Raw genomic sequence first — 12,469 nt, 5'->3', positions numbered from 1 at the left:
AACTCGCAAAGCATAAGAAACACAAAATGCACATTTCGTCCTATAGAAATATGTATATATATATATATATGTATATGTATACATATATACATATATATATACATATATATATATATATACATATATATACTTTTGCATAGTCATATCTCACGCCGAATTTAAACACTCTACAAAGGGCAAGAATGGGAGCTCCGCATGCAACTTCGTTTATTTCCAAGTTTTCGAGCTCCTTGAAAACATGAAAATAAACAAGGCCATCAGGGTATACGCACTTGGGTGCACAAGCATACATGCAAAAGCAAGCGAGAGGTGCTGAGCTCACGAGAAGAATGACTTGGCCTGTGGTCTTCACCACCGCCGCTTTTTGATGCGAGATCTCTCGGCCACTTAGAGCGCATAGCCACCTGGAGAGCAAAACTGACAAGCGAAGACAAAGAATTTCCGTAGGGGCACAGACTGCCCACGCCCTGAATAAACAGACCTCTGGAACAAAGGTGCAGGCCCTAAAGAAGCCAGCATCTGCAGCGGGAGAGGCAAAAGCAAACCACAAAGCGAAAAAGATACCAGAAACGGACGAATTCACAAATTAGCAAGGCGCCAAATACCAGACCTCATAAGGTGCTCTGTTGCATTCACAACTGCTACAGACGCAGCACCAAAACAAAAAAATTCAGACGACACAGACGAGATAGAGCTGAGCAGACACCTCATTGGCACCGTCAAAAATGCGTGGGACGCAAAAACAAATATAGAAAAAATGCGATAAAAAGTGGGGAAGGAGATGAATCCTCCAAAGTAAGGCATGAAGGACAGAAGCAGTGTGAGAGGAAAAATGAATGCATCTAAAAACAAGCGCACAAAAGAAGCACAGAGCGAAGACATGGATAGGAGTACGAACAGGGACGTAGATGGCAAGAGCGGGATTTGATGAAAGACGAAAAAACCCACAGATATACCCCTGGTAGAAGCGTCAGGGGCCATCGACGCAACAAACGTGGGGAAGGAGGAAATGAAAATAGACAGAAATGATGTAAAAAAAGTCAGGACGATGCAACCAGAGAAAAAGCCATAGAAATCACAGGAAAGAGACATATGATTGAGCGGGGGGAGGAGCAACGGAAAGACAAACTCCAGTGTGTCTTTCCGTTGCTCTTCCGCGGTGTGTCAGGATTCAAATTTGAATCCTGACATACCGCGTATTCTCTGTGTCTTCTTTAGAAGCCAAATTCGGCTTCACCGTCACAAGCTGCTTAATGCGTAGTGTGGCCCCGGTAATGGGGCAGCAGAGGCCCCTGCAGCGACAGCCCAAAGACAAACATTCGCATGGATGCATCAGCCGCAGCAGCAACTGCAGAAGCAACCATCGGTTCTTGCAGGAACACAGCCCCAGGGGCTCTCCACAATGAGGCATGCAGTGCTTCAAGAAAGCAGCAGCGGCAGGAAGAGCAGCAACTGTGGTGGGAAAAAGCACATCTACTATGCATGCAGCTCGGAAGATGAAACAGCTCGACAATTAACAGACCCTAAACCCTACACCCGAATCCCCAGAAAAGAGTTTGACACCCACTTCTGCGGAGTCTTGGGCTTCGCTTGAGGTTCATCTGGTGTATTCTCGGGAACCTGAAACATACGACATCCTAAAAGTCAAACCATGAATCCTCCCAAAGATACGCATGGCAAGTGGAGAGCGCATGAGCAAGGAGGAAGTACAGTCTGTTGCACTGCTACTGCTGCTACACAACAGCCGCAGTGTGGACATCAAAACCTCTACCGTTCAATCCTGAACCCTAAAAATAGGGACCCTAAGCTGAACATTAAAACGCACCCAGAAGTTCTTCGCCCTCGCCTCCTCCTTAGATGTGATAGCGGTTTGCTCCAGGGTTTTCCTCTGCCATCAAATCAGACAGACCCTCAACTCTAAACCTTAAACCCTTGGTGCCTCAGCACACCCTCAGCTCTTAACCTTTAACAACCCTCCAGCTACAAAACCTAAAGCATTCGCTGTTCGTTCCTGCTGCTTGCACTGTGGCAGACAGGTTTTCTCCCCTGACGAAAATGGATTTGGATTAGGGTTTAGTGCTTGTTCACGAATTCTTCTGCGCTCAGCGCTGTTTGGGCGTTGGGATTAACCGCAGTGGAGGTGTCGAGAGTAAGAGATGCTTCGGCTTCTAAGAAAGCGCGTTGGGCTGCTGTGGCTGCTGCTTCTGCTGCTGCTGCTTTTTCCTGAGAAACGCAAGAGAGCCGCAAGCCCATCCGAACAAAGGGGGGCACAAATAGCGTTTCTTTTGCTTTTAGGGTGTTTTGAGAGCAGATCATCGAGCGAAACATCTCTAGCAGCCACTGCGTATCTTGGGCGATATTGTGGCGCTGTTCTGTTTATAAATAGACAGCACAAGCTCTGAAACCTCTCCCCTTCCAGTAGGCAAAGGGATTTAGGGTTTTGAGCTTGCCTGTTCCTCCTGCGCCTGAAGAGCCTGCCACTCTTTTTCTTCTTTTTTTATCTTCTTTTTTTGAGACTCAAAATTTAGGAAAAGTCTGCTGCTGCTGCTTTTTCCTGAGAAACGCAAGAGAGCCGCAAGCCCATCCGAACAAAGGGGGCACAAATAGCGTTTCTTTTGCTTTTAGGGTGTTTTGAGAGCAGATCATCGAGCGAAACATCTCTAGCAGCCACTGCGTATCTTGGGCGATATTGTGGCGCTGTTCTGTTTATAAATAGACAGCACAAGCTCTGAAACCTCTCCCCTTCCAGTAGGCAAAGGGATTTAGGGTTTTGAGCTTGCCTGTTCCTCCTGCGCCTGAAGAGCCTGCCACTCTTTTTCTTCTTTTTTTATCTTCTTTTTTTGAGACTCAAAATTTAGGAAAAGGCATTCTTTGCAGAACAGCAAACCCTACAGCCACCCAAACACACCCCTGCTACGTAAGCCTTTCTGCGCTCTAGACACCACACTGTTAATCCACAGCCCTACTCAGGCCCCAATCCCAAACCCTAAACCCTTAAACCTAGAGCAGGCACCTGGGGTGTCGCTACGGGGTTTCTAGCGGGGCTGAGGCACAGCCAACAGCTCTCGAAGCGTCTGCATGCACGGGTATCCAATCGCCCCTTCAGTGTCCCGACACCCAGCGCTGCAAACAACAATAACTAACAGGCGCAGGAGCTGAAGGCAAGGTCAAGGGATGAAGGCAATACCAGTTGCGAGCACGCATTGGGCTCTGCGGTGAATATACACCTCAGTAAATTCTCCAGTGTTAATACGCTGCGATGCACTCTGTTGTTCAACACAACAGGGCGCTCCACGACGCTGTTCCTGCTCAATCGCCTCCGAGATGTATCTGCCTGCACGAGTGTTGACGTGTACGTGCGCAATACCCCAGTAGAGGCTCACCGCGAATTTTCTTTCGCTCATGATAGGAGTAAAAGGGAGCAGAAGTGGCATTCTTGCTGTGGCGTGCCATGCTCCTTTTGAGACGGAAGGAAGGAAATAAAAGGAAATCAGAAGGGGAAATTTTAAATGACCTCGAAAATGAAGGTGAAAGAGACGGCGGGTGACAATGGACTGTTCTTCAACACGTAAACACTCGCGGCGATTGCAGTTGTCAAGGCGAAGGCAACGAGCTGACGAAGGCCAATAGCAATAAATTACCAGGAAATTTTCCCATTATCTGCCCCAAGAAGTTTAGCTTCTCCATTTTGTACCGTCTGAAACACCGTCTACATTGGGGGCCCAGGGAAGCCCCAGCATAGCAAAGGATGCGCAATCCGTATCCTGCCAATATTTTAGCCTCTCTTTGGCTTTTGTTCGATCCATGTTACCTTTTCATTTCCACTGTTTGAAAACAAGATATATACCATTTTCGTCTTCGCTAAATCCAACTGCACATACACCTTGGGGGGTAAGGCCTCGAGGGGACCCGGGGCAGACCTTTCCATTCTTTTCCATCTCGATCTGTGGTGTCTTCTCTTTACCCCTCCGGGCATTAAAATATAAAAGTCAATGAAGTTGCGTTTTTGCAGGGAGGGCCCAAGACCCTCGCCTCCTGGGGGGCCCGTAGACGGGCCCCTAAAGGGCCCCCCTCTCAGCATTGGTATAGCCAAGCGGTCGGTTGTTGGCGCCTTCGCGTTTTGTGTGCTATTTTCATTTGAGCATGCATATACTCCAGGCGCTGCAGCGCCTGTGCCAGTCCCTCCTGCACCTCCGGACGCGCCTTCTGTGCCTTATTTCAACGAACAGCAGCAAGAGCACCAGCACGAAAGCCCTCGACTGCTGCTGATGCATGACTTTTCTCTGGGGAACGACAAGGATGGAGAGGCTATCAATTGGGCCCGCGAGATGTACCCAACGCTGCTGACTTACATAGAAGGTGCAGGGAGAGATCGGGCTAGTTTCTCTGTCTTGCCTGTTTCCTCATTTTTCACTCTTGTACAGACGTTGCTGCATGTGGAGCACTTCTTTTTCCTTTGAGCCCTTTATTTGCTTTGCCCCATCTTCCTTATATCTTTATTGGGTTCCATTTGTGCTGGTGAATGGCTTTCTGTGGCGCTCAAGTATCTCGACACGCCACAGGTTAAGTTGTATGGACAACTGGTGTACAGGCACAGTTGCCTTCGCTATCGGTCTCTGTCGGTGTTGCTTGTATGTTGCATGTGTGCAGACACCGCAGGCGTTGAAGTCACAGCGCTACCTCTCTCCGCGGAGCCCCGCTTGTTTGCATTTGGGGAGGCCCTGTTCAACTTCATTCTCATCGTGTCCACCTCCGACAAACATCGTAGGTTGCAGGGGGTACTAACAGATGAATTTTCATTAAGTCTTTTCCGTTGGATGTTCTCCAGCTTTTTAATATTGCCTGCTGCACGTCTGTCTGGGCCGTCTTGGCTGCCGCCGTCTTGAACCGCGCACCACCTTTTTCTTTTGCCTACTACGAGAACATTACCCTCTTTCCTGTTTCGTCTTTCTGTCTCTCTGTCCTTCGTACTTGTATATCTCCGCTTTTTTGTGTCTTCTGTGTTTTCCGCCGTCTGTGTGTGTCTTCCTTTTCACCCGCGCTTGTTGCCTGGCTTGGGTTGTCTCTTGTACTGTCTCCCTCCTCTTGGCTGCACCTCTCTTCAGCGCTTCTAACCCTGTCTCTGCCGGCCCTGCATTGCGCTCATTTCCATGCTGCAATTGCCCTTCTGCTTCCAGCTTTCCCTTGCCTTTCGTGCACTTTCTTCCTTTTCCTGCTTCTCAAACACCCCCTGTCTTCTTCTCCTTCATCCCCCCAGAAGACCCTCTCTCTTGTAGATTAAGCGTCGTCTGTCTTGTTGTTGATGTCTCGCTGCATTCCCTCGTCTCCATTGCGCACTCCTCTCGTTGTTTGTCTCTTTGTAGAGATGAAAGAACGGACAATCAATGCTATTCTAAATTGGCTTGACGGTGGAGGCGAGGAGTCTCAAGGAGCCAACCATGAGCAACACCAGCGGCAGCAGCAGCAGCTGCTGCCTCGGCTGATGCAAGAAAACCTGCATCAGCAGCAGCCACCGCCGCAGCAGCAGTACTACTCCCCGCTTGAGAAAAGCCGTTCGCTGCTGCTGTTGCTTGGGCCGGCTGCGTCTCCCTCTTTGTTGCAGCTGGCTGCTGCTGTCTTTGGCCCGGCGTCAGTTGCTCCTTCCTTCTTGCAGCAGCAAGCAGCAGACCTGTTTGGCGCGGTCTCTCTTGATGGCTTAATCCCAGAGAAGCAGACGCAGCACCAGAACCAGCAGCAGCGTCAGGGGGCAGTCTTTGTTGTTCGAGAACTTCTTGACGGCCATCCTCACGTTGTCACTCCGCTCGCCGAGGGTGAGTCGCAGTTTCCTCCGCTGCAGTAGCTGTTCCTGCTGCTGCAGCTGTCCCGCATGGTGCCGATGAATTCACGCCTATCGCTCTGCCTCCGCCTTTGTTTTCTGTTGCTCTAGGGTTCTGTGGGTAGGACTGAATGTGCCGCCGCTGATACTGCTGGTGCCGCTGATACAACTGCTGCTGCTGCTGCTGTTGCATGCGCGTTGCAGATGAGGTACTCTTATACAGCGGCGGCTACCACTTGGGGGCTCTTCAGGTTGGCTGTGGGTCCCGGGAGTGCGAGAAGGAACAGCTGCCCCCGTATGCATTTCCCCTGTTGCTGGCGCCTCCTACCGCACTGGCGGTAGACAGCAGCAGCAGCAGCCACAGCAGCCACAGCGACTACAGCAGCATCAGCAGAATGGCCTTCGCCTCGGCGCTGCAAACGCGGGGTAACAACAGAGTTCTCCTCTTGAGCGGCCCACAGGCGTGCAGCGGCACCTTCACAGGCATGGACTACGTTACTTTTGCCGGATACGAATTCGTCAGCCTACTGCTGCTGCTGTTTTGAGTTTTGGTGCTGCTGCTGTTGCTTCGGGACCTGCTGCGTGTGCTGCTGCTTCGGGATCGGCTGCTGCTGCTGATGTGGCAATGAAGAGTAGGTGTTTTTTTTCAGCGAGTTGTTAATAAGCGCTTCTGCATGGAGGCAACGGCATGGGCCCTAAACAGGCACGGAGTTCTTCGATGGTCCAACGTGAAGCATCACAAGGTCTGCTGTTGCTGCTCCTACTGCTGCTCCTTCTACTGCTGTTGCTCTTTCAACTGCGGTTGCTGCTTTCCCTCCTGATGCTGTAATAGCAGTAACATAATTTAAGAGCTGCTGCTTCCGATGGCAACAAGGCATGGTGTTTGGGGCTGAGGATAATCTCCATTGCTGTTTTCTGCGTTTGGTCGTTACGGTGTCTCTGCAGGTTGGAGGGGAGAACAGCCGTCTTTACACCGTCGGCGACCTCCTGCGCTTTTCTGTGGATTTGCACGAGCTAAGAGAAGGCGAGCTTTTCCTTCGGTTCTGATTTTACTCCATGTTAAAGGCGCCTTCCTCTAAGTTGGCGCTCCCTTCGCCGCTAACCTAAATCTTAAGACCTAGTCCCTGGCATGCCTGCGCTTATCGTCTCCATGCTCAGTCCGAGGAACGGGTTCTAGCGGTGCGGTGTAGGGTTTGGGGTTTGATGTTTGCGGGTTCAGGCGTGTGGAGGCCGTTTGAGGGCCACGATGTTCAGCTGGAATATGTTCTGGGGGACCCTTTGCAGCGGCTTTTCCTCCAGAGAGAGGCGGACAGCCCAACGTTTTCTGCTGAGTTCAAGGTGCTCACTGCAGAAGACAGCGCTTAGGAATTAGGGTCTAGGATATGCGGCTCGATGTTTAGGGGTTTGGCCTTAGCACTGAGTTTCGGGCCCAGGCTTCAGGATTCGCGCTGCTCATGCTAGTGCCAACAATACGTTTGCTGCATGAAGGTTACGAGAGGCTCCAGGGATTAGGGTTTTGGGTTCTGGGTCAGAGAACACTCCAGAGTTTTCCCCTCGGTTACGCTCAAGCCCTTGTGCATCTGGAGGATGCAGAGACTCAGCTGCAGCAGCCCGAAGAAAGACCCTCAACAAACCAAATACACGCGAATCGGCCCGGCGCAGTTATTTTTTTGGTTGTGTGAAAATGCTATTACTAAAATGAGAAGAGAACATCATAGCCTGAAGAATTTCTACCTCCCAGTCGCTTCTCCATTTCGCCGTCTGGCACTGGCCTTATTGGTCCGTGTGGTTTATCTGTCTTCTCAGGCCCCTGACAAGGCGGGAATCCTGAAGTTCGTCTTGCGCCACGCCAGGCTGGGCTATAGCTCGCTCCTAATTCGTGAGTCTGGCATTCTGGTGTATGCACAGCTGCTCGTGGATGAGCATATTCATGCAGTTTCTGCGCTGTAAATGCGCCGCCGTCCATCTCGTCTGTAGTGTACACGTTCCGTGCATGCACACTTCGTAAACACATGCATGCTGAGTTGTATAAAGATAGTATCTATGCTGTATGCCGTATGAGCTCGTATTTGGGTGCATGCAAGCTGTGCTGACGGTACGTGTTGTATATATTTTGAGTTCAGGAGTGTATATGCACACGCAGATGCGTTATTGCAGAGGGTTGAGGCTGCGTTTGCGCGTAGTGGGTGTAGGCATATGTCGTAACCCGTCTGTTTAGCATGGATAATGCATGTGCTGCGTGATGGGTAGCACTTCTTCATTACTCGGTATGTAATAGGTAATGCATGTATGATTGTTGATACGCAGTGGGGTGCACAAATGTTTCTCAATTCCTGCCGCCCGTATACACGCCTGCGGCAGTCGGCCCGAGCTGGGGGCAAGCAGCAGCTGTCGTTGTTGTATTCTTTAGGCTTAACTAAGAAGTAATAAGTATTCCTCAACAGGAACAGTCTTCACTCAGCAAGTGCAATGTGCGGTTGTGCTGCAGATTCCCTTGCCCCTCTAAGAACTCCCTGCACTGACACCGAGGATCGGCTGCACCCCAGTGGCGGCTTTTACTATTTCGTAGCACTTGCTGTTTTCATCGGTGTGTCTTGTGTGTCTGTGTGGACGAACCTCAAGTTTGTGCATAAACCCTCAGCTGCGGGTTTACAGGGCTTAGCGGGACCAGGCGTTTGCATACAGTGTGCGGTCGTTTGGGTTTGAATGGACACTGAAGGGCTAACGGAGTATCTTGTGGTTCTATGTTGGAGTATACGTACTGTAAGTGGCTGCGATGAGGGGAAAGTAAGGCGATTGTCGTGTTGAACTGCGTGAGGCCGGACTGTAGTATTTGCACTGCGTCTGTAGCCCCGTCCTGAGTTTTTCTGGGGGGGATGGGCTAGTATAAGCGGGCCATGGCTTGTTTATGGGTTTGGCGTATGCTTAGGGGAAATGGAGTTTTTGAGGAATGCGGGGTGTGCCCGTCGTGCGTTTTCCGGGGGAGTATCGGCGAGTATAAGCAGGCCATGGTTTGTTTGTGGGCTTGGGCGTACTAGGGGTTTGTTTGGACTGTGTGCTGTCACTGCACTTCACAGGCACTGTTGTGCTCTTACTGATTCTTATTTACGGAGGTGATCCCACAGAGGATAAACCGAAGTCCGCATAGACCAGAACAGCGCGGCCCCGGCAGGATTGGCGTTTCCTTCCGTTCAGCCATTGGCGGCGCAGCTGGTACTGCTGCCTTTGCGTATCATAAGTGCGTTAGGCCGAATTTGATATATTTCATCAACTTACGCCCCTTTCTAATGCCTGTTTTTTTTGTGGAAGGTCGCGGCGAAACGCGAGGTGGAGGACCCTCACATGGCGGTTCGCTGCAGGGTGTTGTCGTCCAGTGGGCGTCAACGACACATAAGGGGTTGCCAGTTTTCGTAAGTATTTTTTATACTTAAAATTAATCTAATAATGCAAATTAATAACTTATTTGCCTTTTCTTTTGTTTGTCGCTCTTTGTTGAGGCGCCCATGTGGGGCCCCGAAGAGCTCCGAAGACCATGCGGGTTGAGGAGAGGAACTCGTCATCAGCGGGAATAACTCAAACCAAGATACAATAGTAGTATTTTCTGCCGCTTCGTTTTTGTAAACGCACGCTAGGGGACAGACGAAAGAGTAGATGACCCGGGCATTCTACGGCTAATCCCCATCTCTTGTTATTTTGCCGGCTTGTTACTGTCCCATCTACGCATTTCTCTGTTCTTGCATTTTCTCTCCTTGCTCCTGTGTGCATATACCTTTTTTCAAGCGGTTTGGTGGCTTTGATGAGGATGGGGCTGGTGCGGCAGGCTTTGCAACCGCGCCTGCAGCCCGAAGAGGGTTGCTCTAGCTTCTCGTCTGCAGAGGAAGACGTTGCAGACATGGCTCTACGGTTTCGAGTGAGGACGCAGAAGCAGCAGTTACATTTCCAAGATGGGGGAGGGGGCCCACGGCTGCAGCACGTGGTAGACAAGCCCATTGCTTGGGGGCCCACAGTGATGCCGCTAGCTTCTGTTCTGGGGGGTACGCGACTTTCAGAGGCCGCAAAAGGGAAAAGAAACAGAGTAGATATACAAGGCGCTAGGGACAGCTTCGAACTGAAGTGCGTTCTTTCTGTGGGTGAGTGCCAACGGCTCGTCGAGGCAGCGGAGGCCCAGGGATTCGACTATTGGGCCAAAGAGACGGAGAACAGCGGCAATGGCTGTGACACCTGCAACGACAACGGCAGCAGAAACAGTGGCAGCAGCATTGTGAGTACACGCGCAAACCATAACTATCGGTCTGCCTACACGCTCGAGGTGGAACATTCGGAACTTGCAGACCTCATTTGGGTAGGTCTATCCAAGAGTAGCACAGCTCACTATCTAGATGACTACGTGGGCACCTAGCTGCATAGCGAAGCACCTAGACAGTTAGGCTGGCAGTTTTGATTCTGTTGCTAATATCGGCACGATAAAATGATTTACATACACCTATGTAGCCTTCGTTGTATCTAGAAGAAAAGGTTAAGCAGCGCTTCAGTACATCGAGTTTGAGGAGAGGGTCGAAAATGCTTACGTATTATCTGGTTTGCTAAAACGCGCTGAGTCACTTTCGTTAGTGGTATTGCCTTGAAACGGAACGCTTCGCTTTGTTTTCGCCCTCCGTAATCATCGGCGGCTCCCACCCAAAAGGTCGAGCGAAACGCGGCGAGTTGTCTATTTGCGTCATGAAGGGCCTTACAATTAAAAAGGTCGCGGCCACTTGTGTCTTAGCGCCGACGTCCTAATGGGTCTAGACAAAGATTTGGGTTTTCTGTGTATTGTTTGGTCCTCCGTTTCCAGGTGTAGGTTTATTGTGCTCATTTACACATCTTAATTGAAGATTCCCTGTAGCTCTTTCTATGTTGGAAGGTGTTGCAGTGTCATGGGTGCTTACTGCATGGGGTTTTACTTCAAGAAGGAAAATGCTTAGCTTCCATTGCTTGGGGTACAGTAGCCACTACATGAGGACGGCTCGTGGGAGGCAGCTAAGTTGCGGAAAGCACTTCATTTGCCTCTCCGATTACAGCAGTTACTGCCTGCGACGTAAATATGGGGAGAATTCTCTGAGTTTGTAGCCAAATTGATGCTGTTTTGTAATATGTTGACACTCTCGCACAAATACAAATCTTTGCCGCGCCCTTGTCACCACGCCAGACACCTGTCTCCCCTTTAAGGGCACTTGAAGGAGACACTACCAGGGCCCCTTAAGAGTTGGGAGGCCCTGCGCTTCCGAACGCATGTTTCACTACGATAAGGTTATATCCTGAATTCGAATGCAATCCGTTGTAAAGTAGAAGAAACGCACGTGCAGGGCCTTCCAACGGAATGCTAAGTTTGGTTGTCTCAGTGAACGAGCTGGCGTTTTAGTCTGTATGGGCTATACTGTTATTGGTATATTAGCAGCTTGTTTCTTGGTATGTATAGCTCCGGTATGGTGGGTGATACGGCTGTTGCTGTTGTAGCAGGCGCAGCTGCTGCTAGAAGTCCGCTGCAACAGATGTACCAGGCGAAGTCGTAGACATAGCTAGGAATGTATATGGCTAGCCAGCTAGCTCCTCTGAGCATCGCTCAGTTGCAGCATCTGAGACAGCAGCTGCCGCTGCGTCTGTGCGTTTTTTTGCTACAGGAACGCGTGAAGGAGTTGGTGGTTAGAGAGGTTTCTTTCTCAGAGGAAGACGGAGAAAGGTTTGAAAGGGATTTAAAGGGCACGTGGGAGGCCTGCGGGGTTAACAGCACTCTACTGTTTGCCAGGTATTAGGTCAAGCAAGTAACCCTAAACACGAAACAATGTACGGGAACTGAACCCACTCGAAGAACGGACCTTAGATGTAGCTCATAGCTGACGAGAGCAAGTCTATGCAACTGCAGGAGCGATAGTCAGAAAAAGTAGCCAAGAAAAAACTCAGCAACAAAATAGAAAAAGGCGGGACTCATTATTAGGGGAACATCTACAAGTAGAGACGGTGGGAGCAAGGAGGTGCAACCCACCAAGTACCACGAGAGAGGTGACTACGCGAATAAACAGAGCGAGGGGCACTACGAACAAACCAACGCAGGGCACTTCTTTCCGCAGGTGTGAATGCGCAGGTATGCAGACGGAGAGAACTTTGGGCCGCACACTGATGGGTGTACTGTTAAAAATTTCAATTGCCGGTCGTTGTGGCCGATGGTTATTTATTTAAACACTCCAAGCAGTAAGTGCAAACACGCCGAGAACATACGCCTTTGGAAACCCGTTCATGAACGCACGCTAAAAACATTTTTTCGTGCTGTTGTAGCTGCACGTAAACGCACTTATCAGTGGTATATGTATATGTACTACTAATACATTTACGCGCAGCTACATATACATACACATGCATAAATATATATATATATATATATATGTATATACATATATATATATATATATATATCTGCATTTGCGTCCAAGTATGCCTACTTCTGGGGGCATAGATCTGCAGATATATAAATGTGCCTGCATATTGTGTTTGTATCTTTACTCTCTTCTTTGTGAACTATTCGATTCCAGCAAGGTAGTAACCTCGAAAAGAGTGTTTTGGGGCGGCACACAGACAAAGGCATAGATATATGCATACGCCCAAGTGCAGTTATTTTCT

At 49.9% G+C, this 12,469-nt stretch overlaps 3 protein-coding genes across 3 annotated transcripts; 2 read left to right on the top strand and 1 right to left on the bottom strand.

Annotated features, from left to right (window-relative positions):
• Positions 1-1,530: 1,530 nt before the first annotated feature.
• Positions 1,531-3,404, bottom strand: EAH_00054220 (hypothetical protein; the record flags this gene model as incomplete). Its single annotated transcript, XM_013393960.1, has 4 exons — positions 1,531-1,620; positions 1,826-1,888; positions 2,089-2,223; positions 3,384-3,404. 4 exons carry the CDS (start codon positions 3,402-3,404, stop codon positions 1,531-1,533), a joined length of 309 nt encoding a protein of 102 aa, XP_013249414.1.
• A 117-nt stretch (positions 3,405-3,521) lies between these two features.
• EAH_00054210 (hypothetical protein) lies at positions 3,522-7,180 on the top strand (the record flags this gene model as incomplete). Its single annotated transcript, XM_013393959.1, has 6 exons — positions 3,522-3,568; positions 4,013-4,359; positions 4,651-4,764; positions 5,364-5,810; positions 6,020-6,241; positions 7,035-7,180. The coding sequence occupies 6 exons, from the start codon at positions 3,522-3,524 to the stop codon at positions 7,178-7,180; spliced, it is 1,323 nt and encodes a 440-aa protein (XP_013249413.1).
• A 2,437-nt stretch (positions 7,181-9,617) lies between these two features.
• On the top strand, positions 9,618-11,607 carry EAH_00054200 (hypothetical protein; the record flags this gene model as incomplete). Its single annotated transcript, XM_013393958.1, has 2 exons — positions 9,618-10,157; positions 11,476-11,607. 2 exons carry the CDS (start codon positions 9,618-9,620, stop codon positions 11,605-11,607), a joined length of 672 nt encoding a protein of 223 aa, XP_013249412.1.
• Positions 11,608-12,469: the final 862 nt, after the last annotated feature.

This window comes from Eimeria acervulina, genomic scaffold (assembly GCF_000499425.1).
Source record: "Eimeria acervulina Houghton genomic scaffold, Eah_scaff1029, whole genome shotgun sequence".
NCBI classification, from domain to species: domain Eukaryota; phylum Apicomplexa; class Conoidasida; order Eucoccidiorida; family Eimeriidae; genus Eimeria; species Eimeria acervulina.
Note: the sequence above shows the minus strand (reverse complement) of the source record. Positions and strands in the feature narration are given on the sequence as shown.